The sequence below is a fragment of the Mus caroli genome, chromosome 6 (genome assembly GCF_900094665.2).
Source record: "Mus caroli chromosome 6, CAROLI_EIJ_v1.1, whole genome shotgun sequence".
NCBI lineage: Eukaryota > Metazoa > Chordata > Mammalia > Rodentia > Muridae > Mus > Mus caroli.
In genome coordinates, this window is record NC_034575.1 from 33,169,948 (window position 1) to 33,193,393 (window position 23,446).

At 38.4% G+C, this 23,446-nt stretch overlaps 1 protein-coding gene across 18 annotated transcripts in view; it reads left to right on the plus strand.

The window, feature by feature from the left end:
- The first annotated feature begins 1,067 nt into the window (after positions 1 to 1,067).
- Positions 1,068 to 23,446, plus strand: part of LOC110295902 (putative RNA-binding protein Luc7-like 2) — a 58,318-nt gene continuing 35,939 nt past the window's right edge. For 2 of the 18 annotated variants that reach the window (XM_029478722.1, XM_029478723.1), the window contains exons 1-6: positions 1,177 to 1,639; positions 4,770 to 7,859; positions 8,774 to 8,874; positions 19,343 to 19,413; positions 20,445 to 20,518; positions 21,023 to 21,117. In XM_029478722.1, the coding sequence (XP_029334582.1) occupies positions 8,872 to 8,874; positions 19,343 to 19,413; positions 20,445 to 20,518; positions 21,023 to 21,117 (243 nt within the window). In that variant the 5' untranslated portion in view covers positions 1,177 to 1,639; positions 4,770 to 7,859; positions 8,774 to 8,871. Of the gene's footprint in view, positions 1,640 to 4,769; positions 7,860 to 8,773; positions 8,875 to 15,374; positions 15,711 to 17,226; positions 20,523 to 21,022; positions 21,118 to 21,561; positions 21,609 to 23,446 lie in introns of those variants that run through there. The other 16 variants (XM_021164290.2, XM_021164284.2, XM_021164286.2 and 13 more) reach the window with 16 other exon arrangements.

A 23,446-nucleotide genomic window follows, 5' to 3' on the forward strand; every position in this document is an offset into this window, starting at 1 on the left:
CTCACTTTGTAGACCAGGCTGGCCTCGAACTCAGAAATCCGCCTGCCTCTGCCTCCCGAGTGCTGGGATTAAAGGCGTGCGCCACCACGCCCGGCTGACCGCTCACTTTTTAAGGCTATTTTTCTCATAACATTGTCACCCTGTTTCAAAAACAGTACTGAGTGACTGTGGGTTTTTTTTTTTTTTTTGGCAAGTTGCTGACGATAACGTAAATAATTTGCATCGGCTCAGTACCTAGTTAAACCTTGGAACTGTGATTGCTCTTTCACATGATTTTAATATGAAGCTGGCACTAGTTTGAAATTTTAGTTCCTCAATGCATGGGCAATTATAATGAAACGGCAAAAAATATCCATAACTTCCCAACTATTATCTAAAGTTGCGACGTTTCAGTTTAAAAGACTCGCCAGTTTCTTTCCCGTTGGCTCACTCTGGCCTCAGCCCCACCAGCCTTGAGATTAAGAAATCAACTACGGATGAAAGGTCGCAGTCAGCAAGGCGTGGGAGTGCAGGGCGACAGTCAGCCAAGAACCCCGCGGGAACGCTGCTCTGCATTATGGCCTGTCCCAAGCTCTCACTTGCCCAGCTCCGAATTCAGACTAGCAGCTTCCAGCTGTCCTAAACGTAGCGGAAGGGGTCGGGAGGCCTGATTTCCACTGTGTTGATTTCGCAGTTTGTTTTTTCTTTTTCCTGAACCTGACATGTCCCGAGCTCGGGCACCGATGAGGGGATGAGGGGCAGTGGCCTGAGGATAAGGTTAGGTGTCCTCGGCTCGGGCCTCCTACGGGCTTGCGATTCCGCCAGCATCCGTCAGGAAAGCACTAACCCTGAGAACTTCTGTCGCACTACTTACTCCGACTCGCTCTAAGCTCGGCACTGGCTAATTTGCGGCTGGAGGACACCAGCACAGCAACAGCAAGGTCCTAAGTGACCTGCTGCTTAGACGCCCGGGGCCGAAGAGGCTTCGGAGTAGGCTTAAAAAAAAAAAAAAAAAAAAAAAAAAAAAAAAAAAAAAGAGCATCATTCTCGCGAGACTCAGCCTCCGAGAGGGGCGGGGTAAGCAGACATGAACGCGCTCCGCAGCCGTTAGGGTGGGACCCTTCGTGGGAGGGGCAGGGCGGAGCGCAGCGAGCTGGATGGCGATTGGCCGAACCCCCACAGGAAACGACTAGGCGCGAGCTGCGTGCGCGCTCCCGTCGCGGCGGCGGCGAGCCGCGTCAGAGCTCGCTCGCTACGGGGGGGGTTGACGGCTTCTGGCGGGTGTCGGTGTCGGGAGGAGGCGAGAGTCGGCTTAGCCTGTGTCGCGTCTGTCTCAGGAACCGGACGGAGAGTGAGGGCACCAGGGCTCACTCTCTAGGGGGGCTGCCATCTTCCACGTCCACGCCGTCGTGAGGAGCGCAGCCCGGACTCTCCACGACCCCTCCGACTCCCTACTCGCGGGCTCTAGGCCGCCGCGGCCACCGAGACAGCGCCGCACCTCCCCCACCCCTTCCCCTCGTCCCCCGCCCGCCAGGGCCCGGCCGGTGCCCCACCCCCGCCTGCCTGCCTGCCGGACCGCCCGCCCGCTACGCTGTCGCCATGTCGGCGCAGGCCCAGATGCGCGCTATGCTGGACCAGTTAATGGGCACCTCTCGGGACGGTAAGTCGCTGCCAGAGCCCTGGGGGTGGGGGAGGGGCCGCGGTCGGGGCGGGGGAGGCCTCCGAGGGAGCACTTGGGCGCGCGCGTGCGACCGAGTAAGGGGTTCTCAGATTGGTAGCGCGAGGTTCCCCCCCCCCACCCCCGTCTCTCTTCCAGTCCAATCAGGGCTTGGCAGGCGGGCTTAGGGGCGGTGACCGTGCGGATTGGCGGGAACTGCTGCCAATGCGGAGAGGCGGGGCCTGGGAGCAGAAAAGGGAGTTTGTGCCTTTTGCTGTTGACTTGGCGGGGTTGGGAGAGCCCAAGTCTGTCTTGGAGTAGTGGGGCGGTCAGTTTGACTATTGATCAGGGACCGGCGGGGCGCTCAGGTCTCCCCCCAGCTCCAGCTCCTTTCCTCTGGGCTTTCGGATCACCCCTCGCCGCCGTCCTCTAGAGTGTGGAGAGAAACACCCCCTCCCTCCCTGGTCTTAACGAAACCACTACTAACCCCCAGTTCCAGGGGACGCTTCGTCGAGCCCTGACAGAATCGACTTTTTTTTTCGTGTGTGTGGAAAATCTGACCCAAACCATGGTTTTTTAATGTGGGTGTGTTTGGCCCCATTTTGTAGAAGTGTTTAAGCCTATTTTTTTTTCCACCGAGAGACCTCCATTTTGTTAGACCACGTATTAGAGACTTCAGTAAATATTGGCAAATTTTACCTGTGCTGAAAACAGAATCATTTTGGATATTTGATGCCCACTGAATTAGAATTGAAGGAAAGGGTTTTTAAAAATACAGTTAGATTAGAATTCTTATAAGGAGTTATTTACGTGTTTGTTTCTAAAAATGATGAAATGTTGCTTTTGGGGGATAATTAACAATGTACTTTCAAATTAAAATTCAGCACTTCCATTAAAAAAAACAAACAAAAAAAAAACCCAACAAAACAAGTCCAAATCCTGACTTGTAAAAACTCGTTTAGGCAAGTTTCTTAGCGATTTAAATGCTTTTTTTTTTTTTTTTTTTTTTTTTTTGGACAAATTTGGCTTACAAGAAAAGACGTACATAAATTTAGCTTAATTGTAAAATCTGTTGAATTTTCTTGAGTTCTTTGCGGAAAATATGGGAGAAGATAAAACCTATTTCAAATATTTTTTAGCAATACTTAATACAGCTTTCAGTGTAAGGTTAAGTCCTAATAAAAACCCATTGGAAATTTTTCTTAACGATAGATAAAGGCGGATAACAGATTTATTGTATAGAGAGGAGGGAAAAATGGAAAGAAAATAAGATTTATTTGTGAGTAGTAAGTAATCCCTTGAAAGCTAAGTAGTTAAAAACACCACTGGAATAACCTAACCTTTCGTGCTTGGGTAAGAATGTTTATAATTGCAGCATGTCTTAACTTCCTTCCTTCTCCATCATAAGTGAGGATGTTTAGAAGGGGCTTCATACAGGAACTTAACAGTTCAATATTTGTAATAACATCTTAGAAATCTTAAAGGCTTACCTTATGTAATCTTTAAATATGAATTGATGCCATTATTGGTAACTTCTGCATAGATAGGATTTCCTTATGTATTCTACTGGGAGGTTAGTTGGATCAAGGTAACTATGACCTGACAATTTACTTTTCTTTTTTTCTTTTTTTTCCTCTGAGACAGGGTTTCTCTGTGTAGTCCTGGCTGACCTGGAACTCACTCTGTAGATCAGGCTGGCCTGGAACTCAGAAATCCTCCTGCCTCTGCCTCCCAAGTGCTGGGATTAAAGGCATGCCCAGCTGACAATTTTCTGATAGCAGCCCCCTCTAGTATTACAAAACTGAACTGTTAAATATGTAGTATATCTGTAAATTTCTCTCTGTAGTCCCAGAATGAAGCTGGATTCTTAAAGTTTAATTATTTTTTACTTAAATTTATATTCCTGTCTCTGTCCCTGAATATTTTTTAACCCTTCAGACCAATTGAACTTAAAAATGAACACATATTTATGAGTAAACAATAGTATTTGGTTGAGGTTGAAGTGATTTGATTTTCAGTGCTGTATTGATTCAGAAGAAACATCAATTTTGGCTTTGGAGAATGCTAAGGCAGGAGAATTTCAGTGAGTTCAAGGCTACCCTAGGTTATATAGTTCCAGGCTAGCCTGAGTTAAGGCTCAAGCAAAAACAATAGAGAAGAACTACTTTTATGGACAAGTGGGACAAAAAAAGGAGTGAATGTTAGCCAAGTGTAGTGCAGTGAGATCCCATAGCTCAAGAAAACAAAAAGAAAGCTTTTTTAAGGTACCGTATTAGTTCTTTCATATATTTGATATAACATAGTACATTTCCTTGTTATTTAATGAATTTTTAATTGAGGACCTTGAAATAAAATCAGAATTACCTTTTTTTGTGTACCATAAACAAAATTAGACAAGGATAAGGGACATAGGTACATCACTGAGAAGCACCATGTCATTTGGACCACATAATGGAAAACCTCGTGTTATACACATGGGACAGCTTACCAAAAATACTGTGTGTTTGGCTTTAAGAGGTGGAATTGGGGACCCAGAAAGTGGGGGAGAGATGGAAAAGGTAGGTAAGGGTGGGTATTTAAAGGAGCTTTGTTTTTTGTTTATCCTTGCAGACAACTATAAAAACAGCCATGACTATTTTGGGTAGTGGTGCTTTAGATGGCAATTATCCCCTTAACAGTATCATATTTGTGAAGGAATCTGAAACAGTAAAGGAATAAAGGAATCTGGGACTCTTGAGAAGGTGTTGCTCCCCCTTTCCAAATATTCCCCACTCACACTTTTCTGAAAAGAACTTTTAATTCCTTTTTAAATTACTTGGAGACTTAAATCTGTTGGTTAAGTGTATCATCGATTACTTAAATCAGCTAATCACTTAAGTGACTTAAATCTCACTAGAATCCTTAGGAATAGGAATTGTGGTGATAGTAAAATAGATAACTTGGATTACTGGGCACTTCAGGAAAGGATAGTTCGTGATGTGTGTGTGTGGGGGTTGCTTTGGACAGTCAGAAGGGCAGCTTGGTGGCATTGGGAGGTTGGGCATTGGGAGGATAATCAGGAGGTGGGAGAGAAATGCATAAGGGAGATGGGAGGGCCAAAGACAAACTTTGCCTTCTTTGCAATTTTGCCTAGGGCCCTGGTGGTGGCAACCGCCTGTGTGCCACTGAAAATCGTGCCGATGCCTGGCATACTGCATAAATGGAAGCAGGGTACCGCGTGAGTTGAAACATTGGTCACACTATATAAAGTTTGTATATGTGAATCAGTGTAACTCAAACCCATGTAACTGGGGGTCTGTCTATATTTGGAATTTTCTAATAAGATATAAGTTTAGGAAAAGAACATTGGGCTGAGACTCAGGAGACCTGGTTTCTAATTAGAAGCTTGGGTAAGTGACATAACCTTTTTGCCTCAAATTAAATCTGTAATTTGTTATATGGGAAGCCAAGTAGTTTTCTATGTTATACTAAAAATATTAAATAAATATAATTAGTTTTTCTTAGAAAAGTCACAAGTAGATATCATTACTAGTATTTTTAAATTAGTTACATTTAAGAAATTTTTTGCCTTAGAAAAGAGAGATAATTAATTGGTTTTCGCTGAGCATATTCTAGAAGGTAACAGTAACACAGGAAATTTTAAGAAACATTTTGAAAATTGTTTTTGTGATAGTTGAGAGAAAGCACTGTAGTGCCCTCAGATGGATAGTGGTTATTTTGACTAGATTGGATTAATTGTAAGAATGTCCCTTGGCAATGTTACTCTATGGGCACGTAGTTTGGGTATGAATATCTGGCTGAGATTCCAGAAAGACTTAGGAAGGTACAACTAAAGTGAATTAAACATAATTGAGGTGGACTGGAATACCACCACCTCCCCAGTAATAGGGATCAAACTCCAGGCTTTTCGTGTGCTAGGGAGCTCTGAACCACTAAACTATACCCTTAGGCCTAGGACCAGGACCTAGATTACATCCTAAAATTTGAAGTTTGACGTTTAGAAGGTTGTTCTAAGGCTACTATGCTTTTAAAATTGTTTTGTTTGTTTCTTTTTTTTTAAGATTTATTTATTATTTTACATAAGTACACTGTAGCTGTCTTCAGACGCACCAGAAAGGGGGTGTCAGATCTCATTACAGGTAGTTGTGAGCCACCATGTGGTTGCTGGGATTTGAACTCAGGACCTTCAGAGCAGTCAGTGCTCTTACCCACCGAGCCATCTTGCCAGCCCTTAAAGTTGTTTTTATGGGAGCACAAACCATTTCTGAAAGGTTAAAATAAAATAGGAGTGATAGTGTATCTTCAAATGTGCCTTCGAAGTCAACCTATAGACCCAAAATGTAGATCGTAGAAATAAAATTGTATGGTATCATCCATGATACTGAGTATCTTTGAGCAGACAAGCTACCTACAGCTGGGGATGTATCTAAGTGGTGGAGCGCTTTCTTAGCATGAGCAGTGACCTGTACAATCTTCAGTACCACAACCCTTCCATCTAACTCCTGAGTGACAAAAAGCTCCTTAATGGCTCTGGACCCTGACAGGGATGTCAGTCAATGTTCCTGGAGTAGTAGATCATAATTGTTGTATATGGGGCTTTCCTCTGATCCTAACATTTGGCTGTGGAGGCAAGAGGATCAGGAGTGTTCCACACTCAGCTACACAGTTAATGAGGCTACTTTAGGCAACATGAGACACCATCTCAAAAGCCAAATCAACAAGACACCAAAAACATACATAAGAATTTTTAGATAGTTTTAGCTATTTAGAATAGTAATTTTAATGAGCTATAGGATACTTACTCAGTTTATAATACAGGATATTAATCTTAACTGCTACCCAGTTGTGTAGTGTGTGATAACATAAAATTGAAGGAAAAGTTTTTAGGTAATAACCTTGGAAAATGCAGTTCAGAAAGTAATGTACCTATTCTTAGTACAAGTTAGAAATACCTAGCTAATACATCTACATTTGTATAGAACATTACTGCAAAATTATTGAATCAAAGATTTTCAGTAGTGTTTTTCTTTTGTGGGTTTATCTTTTTGTAAAATCATCTTTATTGTAACTTGTGTTTCTTGACTTGTCATCGACACATATTCTCTTAATTTTGTTCTCATCTTAATGAATTATACTTATATCTTGGTCAGTTGTAAGCCATCCATTTATTATACTTGGCTCATTTCATTTTAAGTAAAAGAGGTATAGCCTTAAATGCACGAGCATACATTTTATAAAAATACATAAATGGGATATTTCTTAGTCTAGAGCATGTACATATAAGGCCAAACAGTTTTCATGTATGTCTGTAACCATTTGATTTTTGTTACTGTTCAGGCATCTTCCACAACATTGAAAAACTCTTGTTAGCACTTGAATAGTGAATCAGTTAAAGTTTCCCCCTCACTTTGTATTTTGAATTCTAAATAATATTTCTGTCTACAGAGCAGCCCAGAAAACAATAAAAATCTCACCTCATAGAACCCTGTTATCTTGGAATCTCTGCAGTTGTTTAGCACTCCTCAAGTAAGCCTATGTTTTTGAGACAGTATTTCAGGTAAAAAAAATAAAAATAGAACAGAAGATAAATTATTTTTTGTGTATGTGTAAGTAATGTAAGTGGGAAGTACGTTTTTAGTTAAAGTAGAATGTCAGCTAAGGATAAAATGTGTGCAGGATGGGGACTTCAAAAGCAAGTAGATGTTATGGTCATGCTCAGGTTCATTGTTCAGTAATGTGCTTCTTATAGACAGTGAAATTTAAAGTTGCTTAGGGTTTAGATAAGCAATGGGCTGAGCACTAAATGAAGGTCAGTGAGTGTGGTAAGAATAGAAAAAATGAGATAGCTGCTTCTTAATGAGCTTCTAGCTGGGCATGGTGACACACCATGTAATCCCATTGAGAGACTTAAGCAGGAGTACCTAGAATTCTAGGCTGGGTTGGGCTCAAACAAACAAAAAGTGAAATTGCAAACATGGAAGGAATATATTTGTAATCCTAGCATTCTACCATTTGGGAGACTGAAGCTGGAAGATGATGAGTTTTGAGGTCAATGTAGGTTTCAATGGAAAAAAAAGATGCGTGAAGCAGTTCAGAACTGCTACTTTTGAGGAAATATAAACAGGCCTATCCATCCTAATGAGTCTTTGAAGAAATTGTAGACTAAGAAGACGAAAGAAGTTGGATCATCATATTGGAGAAAAAAATGAGGGAGTGAACCAGGGTAAGTTTCTGAGAGGAATCTTAACAGCTTTAGCACCCAAAACCCAGTCTGTTCCTTTTTGGGTGTGGGTGGGTGTGGGTCTGTGCATGAGTGTGCATGCAGGTGTGTATGTGTAGAGGTAAGATTGTTCCCCTGACCAGTGACCTGGGATCTACCTGTGTCTGCCCATGCAGGCTAGAATTACAAGCGTGTACCACTGTGGATAACTTTTTTTTTTAAAACATGGGTTCTAAGGATCAAACTATGGTCCAAGCAAAGCACTTTAGCAATGAAGTTAATCGTTCCAGCTGTTTTATGCTTGTCTTGGAACTCCTGCCTCAAGCAATTTTCTAACCTTAGTTTCCCAAGTTGCTGGGACAATAGGCATGCACCATTGTTCCACTCCTGGTCTTCGGGGTTTAAATGATCATTTACTGGCAGCTGCTTGGGTAGAAATGGAAAGGCAAGGCTAAGATAGAAAATAGATTTATCAATTTTGTAGGATTGTTGAGGGCATAGAGGGAAGTAGTTTTTAAAGAATTAAACGTTTATGGGGCTGGAGAGATGGCTCAGTGGTTAAGAGCACTGACTGCTCTTCCAGAGGTCCTGAGAGTTCAATTCCCAGCAACCACATGAAGGCTCACAACCATCTGTAATGGGATCTGATACCCTCTTCTGGTATGTCTGAAGATAGCTACAGTGTATTCGTTTTATTTATTTATTTATACATATATATGTATACACATATATAAAGTTTACATCATGTTTTTGTTTTTGCTGAATAACTTAACAAGTCAAAGGCATCAGAAAGTAACATGTAGTTCAGTCAACTGAGTAAATGTCATATCTTGTTTCTTAACACTGGCCAAAGAGAGAACTTAACTTATTGTTTTTTTTGTAGAAAACACTCTATTGACCCATATGTTTTAATTTAGTTGTGAACCATGTACAACTGATGTTTGACCTATTTGACTCAACGTGAAAAGAATTTAACCAGCTGCCCTTGCTGACTCTTTTATCCTGTCTCAAGAATATGGTAAATTGTTTATTTTTATTTTCTTGAGACCTCAGATTTCTGTAGGCCTCAATTTTATATTTTAAGAGTTAAACTATCCAAAGTTTTGCTTTTCAGTTAGGGAGGGGGGATATTTATGGAGGATACATACTGTACCAAGTTCTGTGTTATATTCGGTTCTGCTGTCTATATATTATGCCCTTTGCAGTTAGTGCTTGAAGATGTTTTAAATAAAGGTTTCGTTTTTATAAATTTATTTTTAGAAATACAAAGCAGAAATTCCTGTATCCCAGGATGACCTTGAACTTCTGATCTTCCTAATTGTCTTGAGTGCTAGAATTATAGGCATGGGCTTTCTCATCTAATTTTGTTTACTGGGTATCAAACTTAGGGTTTCATGCATGCTAGACAAAACACTCTATAAATAAACACTTATTTGGCCAGGTAGTGGCTCATACCTGCAATTCTGCCTAGTGAGTGGCTGAGGCAAGAGAGTTTCTGTGTTTGAGGCTAGCTGGGCTACAGAATGAGATTGTCTCAAGCTCTAAGTTCCCCTTCCCCCCAAACAAAACAAAATTTGTTGGCTACTGTTGGGTAACAGTGTGTCCCAGAGTAGCAACAGCGGCATTCCTGTAGTCAAATGCTTATTCTTGAGATGCAAACCAACAATTAGGTTTAAGAAAGTCTTGTTAATTCCTTCTTGTTAATTCCTTCCTTCCTTCCTTCCTTCCTTCCTTCCTTCCTTCCTTCCTTCCTTCCTTTCTTATGTATAGAATAGTTTATTTAGGGCATGAGGAGGGGGAGTTTTAGGAGTATTAGAGACAGAAAGGCAGAGAGAAGAGTAGAGGCTGGCTATGAGCATGTGGAGAGAGACGGGGAAGAGAATAAGGGAACAGGAGCAAGAAGAGAAGAGAGTAAAAGTCTTTATTTATTTATTTATTTGAGACTTTTTTTTTTTTTTTTGAGAGTGAGTCTGTATGGTACTGAATCTTATGTTAACTATATCTGGAACTGAGCTCCAACTCTTCCTGTTCCTTAGTGCTGAGATTAAAGGCATTCGGCACCTTGTTTGGATCTTGGTTTTGATGCACACTGAAAATTCAAGAAACCTTGTTGTAGATAAATGTTTCCCCACCCCTACTGGGTTTTGTTTGTTGTTTCCTATTAATACTTTTTGATTTTTTTTTTTTTAGACAGGGCTTTTTTGTGTAGCCCTGGCTGTCCTGAAATTTGCTCTGTAGACCATATTGGCCTTAAGCTCCAAAGATCTACCTTTCTCTGCCTCCTGAGTTCTGGAGTTAAAGGCGTGAACCACCATTACCTGACTTAATATTTTTTGTCAAGTAACTTTCTAAAAATTTTAATTTTGTGTGTGTATGCGCACAAGCTTTTGTTGGGGTAGTGCTGAGTATTGGACCTGTGGTCTTCTACAAAGGTAGAAAAGCACTTGTGCTACCTTACAGCACTTGGTGTTTTAGACTGGCTTTCAGTGTGTGTACTAGGCTGGCTTTTTATCATCCTCTGTAGCTCTAGGCAGACTTTGAAATTGTGGTCCTGCTTCTACAAGGAGTTGGCATTATAGGTTTGTGCTTAAATTAATTTTAAAAAGACATTTGTATTGCCATAAAAATAAGTACAAATAGAAAGGCATGCTAATAGAACTATATTCCTTTTTCTTTCTTTCTTTTCTTTTTTCTTTTTTCTTTTTTTTTTTTAGACAGGGTGTCACAATGTAGCCCTGGCTAGCCTAGAACTTTGAATGTAGAACAGGCTGGCCTCAATACAGAGAGAGATCTGTCAACCTCTACTTCTCAAGTGCTAGGATCGAGGGGGTACACTACCATGCCCAGCTTATACTCTTGTCACTTAAAATTCCATATGTTTAAAGTTAGTTTGTCAGGTCAATATTAAATAGATAACATTGCCAAGAAGAAACTTCTTTCTTGAGTTAATGTTTCTTACTGTGTGGTAAGTATGTTTTTTATGAAATTGAATGATATCCTGAATCACCTTGTGCCAGTTTCATATTTTGGAAAATACTGTTCTAGGTTTTCATATAAGATGTAAAATTAATTGCCAGTCTATATCCAGTGTATATCCATGCTTATGAATAGAAATGACTAATCAGAAACCACAAAACTTGTGAAGTAGAGAGTTCTTGGTCATCTCTTGAGATCATCTAGACCTGCAGAATGAAATTACTTTATTTATCTTGGTTTCTCATTTTTCCTTTAGTGTTTTGGTTCATGAGAGCCACTAGTTTTGCAGGATGTCACAAACACAGTGGCAATGTGAAATGAGGATGCAGCAGTAGAAACCCTGAGAACATGATTGTGATTTATGGAACAGATAGGGATATACTTTCTAGGAAACATGTTTTATCTTAGACTCTAGAAACTGTTAATAGTATAGGGAATTTGTGTCACAATTTAATTTGTAGTATTAGAAGGAGTATTTGACTAGAGTGGTGTTTTGTCTTGTTTTTTGTTTTTAAATTTGTGTGTATGCCTACTTGTGTATATGCGCACCGTGTGTATAGTGCCAGAAGAAGGCAGAAAGAGGTCCCTGGAAGTGGAGTCACAGACAGTGGATGGATGACTAGCCTGATGTGGGTGATGATCAAATCTAGGTCATCTGTAGGAGTTCCTAAGTTCCTTTAACTGTTGGGCTATTCCCCCACAGTAGTAATATTTTGTTGTTGTTGTTTAGTTTTTTGAGATAAGGTTTCTCTGTGTAGCCCTGGCTGTCCTGGAACTCTGTAGACCAAGCTGGCCTTGAACTCAGAAATCCACCTGCCTCTGCCTCCTAAGTGCTGGGACTAAAGGTGTGCGCCACCACTCTCGGCTCACAATTCTAATTGAATTGTTGGTTGACATACTTTAGGGTATAATTAATTGATAGCAGTAGAATTTAACTACTTTCCTTGGCATCCCCCAATTCATATTTTCTCTCCCTCTACCCATCCACGCTCCCACCCCCCTCAAATAGGATCTCCATGTAGTCCTGGCTGACTCGGAAATCCCTATATAGATGAACCTCGTCTCAAATTCACAAAGACCTGCCTGCCTCTATCTCCCGAGTTGTTATTTTTCTTAGAAATTTGGTGTGTGTTTGCTTCATCTCTTTGTCTGTCTTGCCCAAACTGGCCTTAATTTTAGGTCATTTCCTGCCTCTGTCTTCTGAGTGCTTAGATCACAGGTATGAGCTACCAATAATCCCAGATAGACAAAAAAAAACCTAATATGTAAATATTTACAAATTAACACTTATGTTTAAGTGACACATTCTTTTATACTGATTATAATTATCTGATTTTGAAAACAAAACAACTATATGAATGAAAGTACCTTGTATATTTTGCTCATATTTTAAAGTGAATGGCAGAGTCCCCAGAGGCAGCTCTTGAGAATGTGATGTACATTCAATACTACAATTTCTCTGCTGTACTGTTTTGTAGCTTTAAGGCTTACATCCCCTTTCTGAGGTGTGTTTTTCATTTTAACTTGTCCTTAAGTTGTCACTAGTGCTCTCTTTTTTTGTTTGTTTTTTGTTTTTCCTTTCCTTTGTTGAATTTTGATTGGGGATGTTTTCCTTGATGTTTATAGTTATTTTGAACAATTGGGGACTTATTTTATGGGGCAGGGTTTCACTGTGCCCTGATAGTCTGGAACAGCTTCAGGAATGCTTGTATCAGAGGGGAGCCCTATCACACCCACCTCTTTGGGAGTCTTTTTAGTGAACAAATCAGCTAATTGTATCATCTTTGGTTCTTTTCAGCTATTTCTTAAGATAGCCTTTAATGTAGATGAGGTGCTTGAGAAGCTGAGGCAGAAGAATCCTAAGTTCTAGCTAACCTGGTCTACATAGTGAGATACCCCATCTCAAAAGAAGAAGAATTAAAAGAATAAGAAAAAAACATAGCTTCCATTGCTTCTAATTTTGTATGTAGGAAAACTCTGGATAGAAGGTACCAGATAACCCGAGTACAGGTGTTACTGTATCAGAATTGAACTGCAACTTTGTGTCAGAATAAAATTTAGCAGGCTGTAACTTTTGGCATGCATGCTAAATTCTGTAGAACCTTATTAAAGATATTTTGAGTCAAAGTCTTACTCTATAGCTCCTTAGTCTGGTCTAGAACTCACTATGTAGTACCACTCATTGGCTTTAAGCTTACTGGCAGTCCTGCCTCCGTCTCCCAAATTCTGAGGCTACGGCACGAGGCACTGTGCCTAGTTTTGTATTAACTTACTTTTCCAATTCTAAGTCAACACTTTAGGTTTTTGTAATATCTCTCTTTAAGTTCAAGAAGTATGTTTATGAAAAAACTCCTGAAGTTGTCCAAAAGAATATAATGGCACAAATTTTTGCTGTTTGTCAAGACCCTTTGCTTTGTGTAATGAGAGAAGACAGGGTTGGAGCATAGGCTTGGAATGTAGTTTCTTTAGAATTTCTGCTCTTATATTTTCATTATTGCTAGTCTGTTAGCATCTTATAGTTGCCTTTTCTCCAACTTCATTTTTTTAATATAATTTTGTTACATGGGTTTTCATACATAAGTGATTTTGGATTTTAAAAGTTTGTAAAATATCAAAAGTCTTTGATTATACCCAATAACACTGATATTACTAGCTATGTGTGTTGATATATGCTTGTAATTCCAGTACTTGGAGGACTGAGGCAGAAGGATTGTGAGTTTGAGAGCAGCCAGGGTTGCATACTATGTTTCTAACCCATAGCTCTCCCCCGTCCCCATATTTACCTTGGAAGTTTTTTTCCCTATAATAACCATTGTTCTTTTTAAACTTGTCAAGAGGATTATGGTTGAAATTACACTAGTAGCTATTAGTGATTATTAACGTATAAGACTATATTAACGGACTATAAAGAAATACTGCCATTTCTAAACTGTGTAGTAGTCTTATGTTCACATTTCCTGAAGAGAGAGCCGCTGCTACTGCTCAGCATGACTTCTTCCATTCAGAAAGGAACATCTTATAAAAGTACCAACTATATTAACTATATCAAATAGTCTCAAAGGATCTTTGATTATATTAAAATATTGTTTTCTTATAAAATATACTTTAAATTGCTTACATATACACTAGGTCAAACAGGATACTCTTATTAAGGTACCATGAAGAGGGAAATAAGTATTTTAAAGAGTAACTACAAGGGCTAGAGAGATGGCTCAGTGGTTAAGAGCACTGACTGCCCTTCAGAGGTCCTGAGTTCAATTTCCAGCAACCACATGGTGACTCACAACCATCTGTAATGGGATCTGATGCTCTGTTCTGGTGTGTCTGAAGACAGCTATAATTGTACTCATACATACATAAATAAATAAATCTTGAAAACAACTACAAAAACTGGGCATGATGATACATACTTGTAATTCTAACACTTGTCACTTGAAAACAGGAAGACCAGAAGTTCAGAATTACCCTTGTCTGCATGAGTTCTTGGCCATCTTGGGCTACATGAGACACTGTCTCAAAAAAGAAAAGTAATGATGGTTGGAAACGTGGCTCAGTGGTTAAGAGAATTTGCTGCTCTTGTAGAGGACCCTGGGTTAGTTCCCAGCACTCACATGACATCTCACAACTGTTTGTAACTTCAGTTTCAGGGCATTCTCTGCCCTCTTCTCACATTAGAGCACCAGGCACAAGTGTGATTCACATACATACCTGCAGACAAAACTCATACATATAAAAGCAAAAGTAATTACAAGCTGGGTGTGGTGTATACGCCTATAATTTCAGCTCTTGGAGAGACTGAGGGAGAAGGATCATGAGCTGAAGTTTGCGACACTTAGCCAGCTTCTCTGTCTCAAGGAAAAACTAGTTGCCAAAAAGATTTATATAGATAAATGTTGAAAAACTTGTAAAGATAGGTGACACAGGTAAGGTGCAAGGAGAATTACATAAGAATGATCAGATTGACTCCAGGAGTCACCTTGGCTCATGTGAAGACATGGGTTTAATTTTGCACATCTTAAATGATTTCTTGCCCTGCAGTAGACTAGAAACTGACAATAGATTTTTATGTAATTTCTACACTATTATGTGGAAGTGGAATTTATATTGGAAGGAAAGGTTATAATGCTTCCTCTGTACTGAGGGATTCAAGAGAGAGGTTAGGTAAACAAGATGCTACTGGTTTTCTGTTTTTTCTAGCTCTAGCTTTAGTATCATTGAAGGGGTGTGGATCTTATTCAGAAGGAAGGGACCTGCTGTGTCCCAAGTCAACTGAGTGACAAAAGGTCCTAGAAACATCTACAGATGGTGGTGGTAGACACTTTGTCACACTTGCAATTGTGGGAGAGCTTCCCTGTCCCTGCCTCTGCCTTCATTTATAGACACAGGATACATCTGTTGCTTTGTATGTTGATGTATTTCTTTTTTTTTTTTTTTTTTTTTTTTTTTTGGTTTTTCGAGACAGGGTTTCTCTGTGTAGCCCTGGCTGTCCTGGNACTCACTTTGTAGACCAGGCTGGCCTCGAACTCGGAAATCCTCCTGCCTCTGCCTCTCGAGTGCTGGGATTAAAGGTGTGCGCCACCACGCCCGGCTGTTGATGTATTTCTTGCTCACTTTTGATTTCAAAGCTGAGCTCTGAGCTAAATCTGTACAAAGAAATATTGACTGCTTTTATAAATTGCTTGCCATTAATGCCTGATGTAATACAGTAAGATAGGATTCTGCCTACCATTAAATATGTCAAATATTACAAACTTTAAGGTTCTTTTGAAATTACAATACTAAACTCAGTTCACTTTTGCTAACTTCACAGTTGTTGATCACATAGCATGGTCATCCACTCACATCTTAAAAAAATACAGGGAGCATCGGAGAGAATGGGTAAAGTAAAATTTTGATGTTTTTAAAATAGCACCTGAATTTATGAAAGTTGTTTTGGTTTATTGTTTGTAAGGGGAGGGAGAGGGTGGGAAATATTGAGGGGGAGGGGGGAGTGGGCGTGGATTTTGGGAAAATAGCATGCATTGTGTACAATGTCAGATACCACTTAGGCCAAGGTTTTATGTGTTACTAATACAATTTATATCAGGTAGTAGGATCATAATTTCATATTGGGTATTGCAATGGGGCTCTTTTTCCTTCACAGCAAATTGAAGGGAATTTTGATAGCAGTATTGAGTACAGTTTGAGTAGGAATCCTGGTTTTAGAGGAGGCCAGTCCATATCCCAGAGTGAAACTGATGTCTTAGTGCCACCTTAGGTTCAGTTACTAGAGAGTTATGTGGTATTCATTTCAGCTTTTATTGTATACTTTATACACAAGTGTTCTGAACTATTTTATAACACCCAAGAGCGGATTGAACAAGAAAAAGGCAATGAAATTGTAATTCATTACAATTTCATAGTTAGTTGTTTAATGGACATGATTAATAGAACTTTTTGTGCTTCTATTCAAATGAAAAACTTGTGGCCACCCAAAATTCTAAACCAGATTCCTCATTAGACCTGGTGGTGCAGGCATGTGTGTAATCTCAGCACTTGGTGTAGAACAGGAGCACCAGAGTCAGAGTGAGTTCATGGGCAGCTCGAGCTACATGAGACCCTGCCTCAAAAATAAAAGAGGTTGGGCTAGAGAGATGACTCAGAGGTTAAGAACACTGTACTCTTCCAGAGGTCCTGAGTTCTGTTCCCAGCAACCACATGGTGGCTTTCAACCATTATGGTATATAGGTGTACATGCAGATAGAGCACTCATAAACAAATCTTTAAAAACATTATTTAATAAATAGATAAATAAGATTTAATACCTTATTCAAAAACCTTGCTTAGGTGGGGGTGGTGGCACATGCCTTTAATCCACATGCCTTTAATGTCTGGAGACAGAGGCAGGCGGATTTCTGAGTTCGAGGCCAGCCTGGTCTACAAAGTGAGTTCCAAAACAGCCAGGGCTACTCAGAGAAACCCTGTCTCCAAAAATAAATAAATAAATAAAAGGCCTTGCCATTGTCATTATATATAAAGTTTAATTGATTTTTGTGACAGGGAAACCTGCTTTTATAGGTAAGATTTTTTTTTGGTATGATTCAGTGACTAGGAAACACACATAAAGCACGTTTGATAAAATCCTACATTATAAGGATATTTTAATGATGAACTAACCAGTACCCCGGAGCTCTTGTCTCTAGCTGCATATGTATCGAAAGATGGCCTAGTCAGCCATCACTGGAAAGAGAGGCCCATTGGACTTGCAAACTTTATATGCCCCAATATAGGGGAATGCCAGGNCCAAAAGAATGGGAATGGGTGGGTAGGGAAGTAGGGGGCGGTATGGGGGACTTTTGGGATAGCATTGGAAATGTAATTGAGGAAAATATGTAATAAAAAATATTAAAAATAAAAAAAATAAGGATATTTTATTTATATTCACTGCCTATTTCCAGTCTCTTTTTTCTCCCCCATTTAAGGATACTATTTACCTCATTTCTTTTGAAAAAAGAAAAAAAAAAAGACCTTGCTATTGTCATATATAAAGTTTAATTGATTTTTGTGACAGGGAAACCTGCTTTTATAGGTAAGATAATTTGTTTTTGACTCAACTTGATCTAATTGCTGCCTCATTTAGAAAATTCCTTAAAAGTTCATATATACACAATGAATACAGATTGAAGAAAGATTTTAAGACACCAAATTTCACCCTCCAAAAATTGTATCTTTGGCACTAAGTGTATTTCCAGATGTACTCAGCCGTGTACCAAAGCTGACTGTAGTTTACTTACTGTTCCCCAAACCTTGAAGCGTTTGTAAAATTTGTCAAAGATACTATTCTGGTATGGAATGCTCATTTTTCCTCTTAAAGTCTTGTATGTAGTGTTCAGATTTTGGCTTCTGCTTATTCTATGAAGCCTTTCCTAGTTTCTCCAACCTTTTGCTGATCGTTCAAAATATCTCTTTGGCACTTGGAGTATATACTATTTTATGTTATTGTTATTTATATGTTTGACATCTCTAATGGTAATTCAACTCCTTAGGAGCAAAATATTTGTTATTCCATTTTGTAGCACAGAGGATGGAGTCACTAATAGGTTTTATTCTATGATTAAGATCTATTATCATTGACAGGGCAGTTTCTCCCCATTATTAGTTTTTTTTAAACATAGGAGAATTTATTAGGGGGATTAACTCAGATTTTTTTTTTTTGGTATGATTCAGTGACTAGGAAACACACATAAAGCACGTTTGATAAAATCCTACATTATAAGGATACTTTATTCATATTCACTGCCTATTTCCAGTCTCTTTTTTTTTCTCCCCCATTTAAGGATACTATTTACCTCGTTTCTTTTGAAAAACATGGTTTGGGCCAGATACCATGACAGAAATAAAAATTACAAACATTTCTGTTTCAGAAGTGTGTAGTTAAATTATACTTATGTCATAAGCCCAAATTTATTCAAATGCTGAATGATTTTGTAATTTTGTAGCCAAATTGTTTTAAAAATTACGTAAGCATAAAGTCTCCCTAAATAGAACTTGAAGTTTCAATAGACATTCATTTGCAAGTCCCTCATTGTTATATCTTGTACTGCTAGTTTTATTATTTTGTTAAAAAGATTTTTATAATGGCTAATATGTGAAAGCTATATATGATACTTTTGCTATAGTTATCAAATAAATGTTTATAGAATACCTATAAGTGAGGTAGTGTAGGTGATTTTTTTTTTTGGCATTTATAGATATAGATTCCTTCATTATTTTAAAGCTCACCAAGGTTATTATTTGTAATTATTAATGCTTTATCTGATAATATTGTCAGGGCATGTATACCTTATTATATTTAATGTGATTTTTTTAAGCATTGATGTTTGATTATTAAAACTTCCATAAATATTAACTTTATTCTAAGACCTCCATTAAATATAATCCTTATTCCCTTGAGCTATGTTTTGTAATTGATTGAACTGACACTGCTGCTTCATTACCAAAAAGCTTAGATCATTTGTAATAGGGCCAGTACGAAATTTGTAAGTGCCCCTTAACCCTTAAAAATTTATCACTTTTAAAGTTCTTCACATAATCATGTTTTAAAGTCTTTCTACGGTCAAAAAGCTTCTGCATTTTTTGCTTTCGGGTGTGAGCTTGTGATAGTTTGGTTCTGATAAGAGCTTGAGGCACTCACTAGTCTTCATTGAAACATATTTTAAAGAAATATTTCTTACCTAGCCTAAGGGCCACTTTTAGAGCTCCAGTCTTGGGCTTTTGTTATCTCCAGTCACAATTTTCTTTGGGCTTATACTTGTTAAATCAGTATTGTTTAAAAAACAAAAACAAAAACAAAATCAAAATAAAAAAACACAAACAAAACAAAAACCCGAGCACTCTGATTTTGTTCACTTTTGTTTTTATATGCAAGAATCTTTACAGTCAACATGTACTTCTAGGTGCTGTATTGAAATTGCTGGCAGAGTCTATTCTATACAAACTGAACAATCTGGCCCCTTGTTTTATTTGTAAAGGTTCAATGTATCTATGCCTGCCTACTTCAATCTGCAAGGGAGTTTCAGAAAGGCCCCGCATTCGCCGAGCCGTGAGTTATCACTAACTTTTCAGATGTGTTAATGAATGTGGAACAGAAGCAGTTGTGTTTAAAAGGAAATAAAAGACCACCAAAGTAACCTATATTATAGTAGCAGGCTTGAACACTAAATGGATTATTCCAAATTGTGTCACAAATAACCTACTAGAGACTAGCCTCAGAAAACCTATTGTTGAACTGCTCTGAAGCTACGATTTTAGGAATATTATCTTAAAAATGTATGTGTCCTAGTTGCAAATTAGAATGTTCTTTAAATCTTCTTAATCAAGTTAAAACAATTTGAACAAAATCTTACCCCACAGTGTTTAGTTGGATTGAGTTAAACTCTACAATATAAGACTACTTGAAAGGGGTAAAGTTGGAATTTTTGTTTGTTTGTTATTCACATGTGAAATTGTAGAACTTAATTTAAGAATTACTTCCTAGTTGAAATGTTTGGAGTGCTCTAGGTATGTGAACTGCAGAAGTTTTTACAATCTCTTTTGGTTTGTTTCAGTCGTTTTTGCTTCAGTAATTCATCAGTAGGTTTTCCTTTAACAGTGATACCAATTTAAGGCTAAACTACATTTTTTAGGGCATACCATTCTGCATAGAGGAAACGACCCTTGTGAGTTTTTCTTTTATTTCTTCAGAAATTCTAAGCAAAAAAAAACAAAAACAATTGTAACTAACATTTGTATTTTGTTACTCTAGTTAGCTACCTTTCCTTTCTCTAGAGTCTTTAAACTTTTGAGTAAATAGCTGTATTTGATAAGCAGGTTGGTTGCTTCTGTTGCTTAGGAGTTGTGTGGGGTTTTTTTTTTTTTTTTTTTTTCTTTTAATATGAGCACAAAATGTATTTTGTTTTGCCTGGTTTGTCAATATAGAACAGACCACATAAAACTTGGAAGTATGGAATCTTTGGAGGTATTAAAAGTTAGCATTTCATTTAGGCAATGTGCCTTTGTTTGACTGGTGTATAAGTCCTTCTTCCAGGTTTGTACGCTCTTAAACACCTTATTCTACCCTCTAACTCCTCCCAGCAGCAAAAGGGAGACACTTCAGCTGGAACAAAGTAGTGGAAGAAATGGCGTCTGGGGTTCAGTGGGGATTCGCAGTGTGTATGCATTGTTTGCAAGATTACTTTTATGTTTTTCAATTAATGTAAATAATTACAAAATAAATTAGTGCTTACTGTCAAGAAGAGACCATTGTATACCAGTAGAAACTCTTGGTGGGTCTTCTGCAAGTTGCTTAACCTCTTGGGGCCTCATTTTTCTGATCTGCAATGTGAAGGAGTTGGACTTGATAACCAATAAAGTCCATTCCTGCTCTAAAATCTTATGCTTTTCTGAAGTACTGTTATTTAACAGAATGCTTTGCTTTCCCACTTTGACTATTTATTTGAATTACATTTGCAGTACATAGACTGCAACTGCATGCTGTCTAAAATAGTTTTTCTATAGGGTGGTTTATAAGAAACTAATCCCTCCTGGGTTGATTTATATGTGTGTGTATATAGATAGTCACACACCAAAAGCTAGTAATAACTAGGACTTTCAAAAAAATAAATATTGTCTAGTTGTCTAACCTTGAATATTATTAACTTTCTATATTACAGGAGATACTACTCGTCAACGAATCAAATTCAGTGATGACAGAGTATGCAAGAGCCACCTTCTCAACTGTTGCCCCCATGATGTCCTTTCTGGAACAGTACGTGGTTATTTATTGTTTTATTAATAGTGTACCAGAAAAAATGAAGTTATTGGTAAAGTCTTTTCTGTTTGTAGACTGACAGAGAAGAAAGTGGATCAACTAGTGCACAGGACTATTGTTTGTACATGGCTAAAGACTGGGGTGATTTTATAGCATTTTGAGCATTTTATACATACGAAGTAGGAGTTGGGGCTCTGTATTAATTAGGTGCTTTTTCTTATTTTCTCTTCTCTTCTGGAGAGGGATGAAAGAAATATTTTGCCAGGGGCATGTTCTCACAGGGTCACTGTCCCCTATCCTTTATTTTTAAATGGCATAGATCCTTTAACTTTATAATTTGATTGATTGAAATTATGAGTAACTTCCCTTCACAGATACACTTGCTGATGGGGAATTGTTAGGGGATAAATCTTGACCCTGGTTTTATTTCTCATTTGCCAGAAATATCTGGAATGAAGAAAAGATTTCCAGATTACTTTTCATAAGCAGTGAGTACCCCTGACCACAGATGCCCAAATGAGTGTTTTTTATTTTTTAAGTGAAATTAAAGATATCTTCTAAGCATAAAAGTATCCAGACACATGGACTAGGAAGCAGCTTTGTCATTTTTAGTAGGAAACAGTTGAAACTGTGTCCTAAACCTGGTGTGGTGGCCTAAATGTGGAGTTCCAGTATTTTGCCAGCCTGAAAACAGAATCTGAAGTTTGAGGTCGGCTCGAGCTACATATTGAGGACTTTTAACAAAAAGCCTGAAAAGAGTTCTAAGTATAATACAACAGAATAAAAAAAAAAAATTAGTTTGTGAGAAGTTCAGCCCTTGACTTAGGACTGTGACAAATATTAATAAGTAATAAACTAATTTTTTAGTGTTTCTATGTTTTCATTTTAAATTTTATTTTGTTGATAATCCTGACTGCAGGGATTATAGGCAAGCACCAGTGTGCATAACTTTTAGATATTTTCTACGGTACCAATCCATTTATGATCTATAATAAATTTCTCATCTGTAGACTACTCTGGTATTTTCCACATTTAAATTATTTGCTTGCTTTATAATATGTGTAGGAATGTATTATATCTGTGCACCGTGTGTGTGCCTGGTACTTGGGAGGTCAGAAGAGGGTATTGGATCCTTGGGGATTGGAGTTCTAGACAGTTGTGAACTGCCATGTGTGTGCTGGGAGTCAAACTAAGGCCCGCTGGAAGAGCAGCCAGTACTCTTAATGTTGCATCATCTGTCTAGCCCCAGAATTTTTTCACATTTAGTGTTACAAAAAATTAAATAAATTTTTTATTTTTGTAATTTTTTTGGTATGTGTATATATTGGTGTGTGTGTGTACATGTGGAAGGCAAACGATACTATTGGGTGTCTTCCTTAGAAGACCTTTCTGCTCCTTGGCGATGGGTGCACAGTTCACTCACCTGGCCTGGAGCTTACTGATAATGCCAAAGCAGCTGCCCAGTGAATCCCAGGAATCCTTATGCTTTTTTGCCCTCAGCCTTAATATCTGGCATTTTACATGGGTGCTGGATGTGCAGGCTAGTTTATGTCAATTTGATACAAGCTTAGGACAGTGAAGAGGAGAGAGCCTCTATATAGGGAAAAAAAAAAACCTTCATAAGTCCTAGATACTATAAAAAAAGCAGTCTTAGCAGGCTAGTAAACAGCACCACTCCATGGCCTCTATTCACCTCCTGCCTCGAAGTTCCTGCTCTGCTTGGGTTCCTGTCCTGACTCTGTTTAATGATAAATAATGATGTAGAGGCATAAGCCGAATAAACCCTTTCCTCTCCAAGTTGTCATGCTGTTTCATCAAGCAATAGTAACCTAAGACACTGGGGCTCACCTTCAGGTCCTTATCTCTCTAGCCACCAAAATGACTTTATGATAAACCTAGAAAATAAGAGCAACAAAATGACAGAATCTATTGCTACTTATTTTTCTATTATTGAAACAGGAAACCATATAACACTGCCTATCTTTGAACTGGTTATATAACCATGGATGACCTTGAACTTCAGATTTTTTTCTTCAACCAAGTTCAGGGGTTATAGATTGTATCCTACCACATCTTTTTTAAAGTTTTTTTTTATATTAGATTTATTTTATATGAATGTTTTACCTACACATATGTAGGTTATGCACTACTATGTGTTAGCTTGGTGCCAGTAGAGGTCAGGAAAGGGTGTTGGATTCCCTGGAGTTAGAGTTACAGGTAAGCCACATGTAGGTTCTAGGAACAAGTGCTCTTAACCACTGAACTGTCTTTCAAGAAGTACACACATCTTTTTTTTTTTTTTTTTTTTTTTTTTTAAGATTTATTT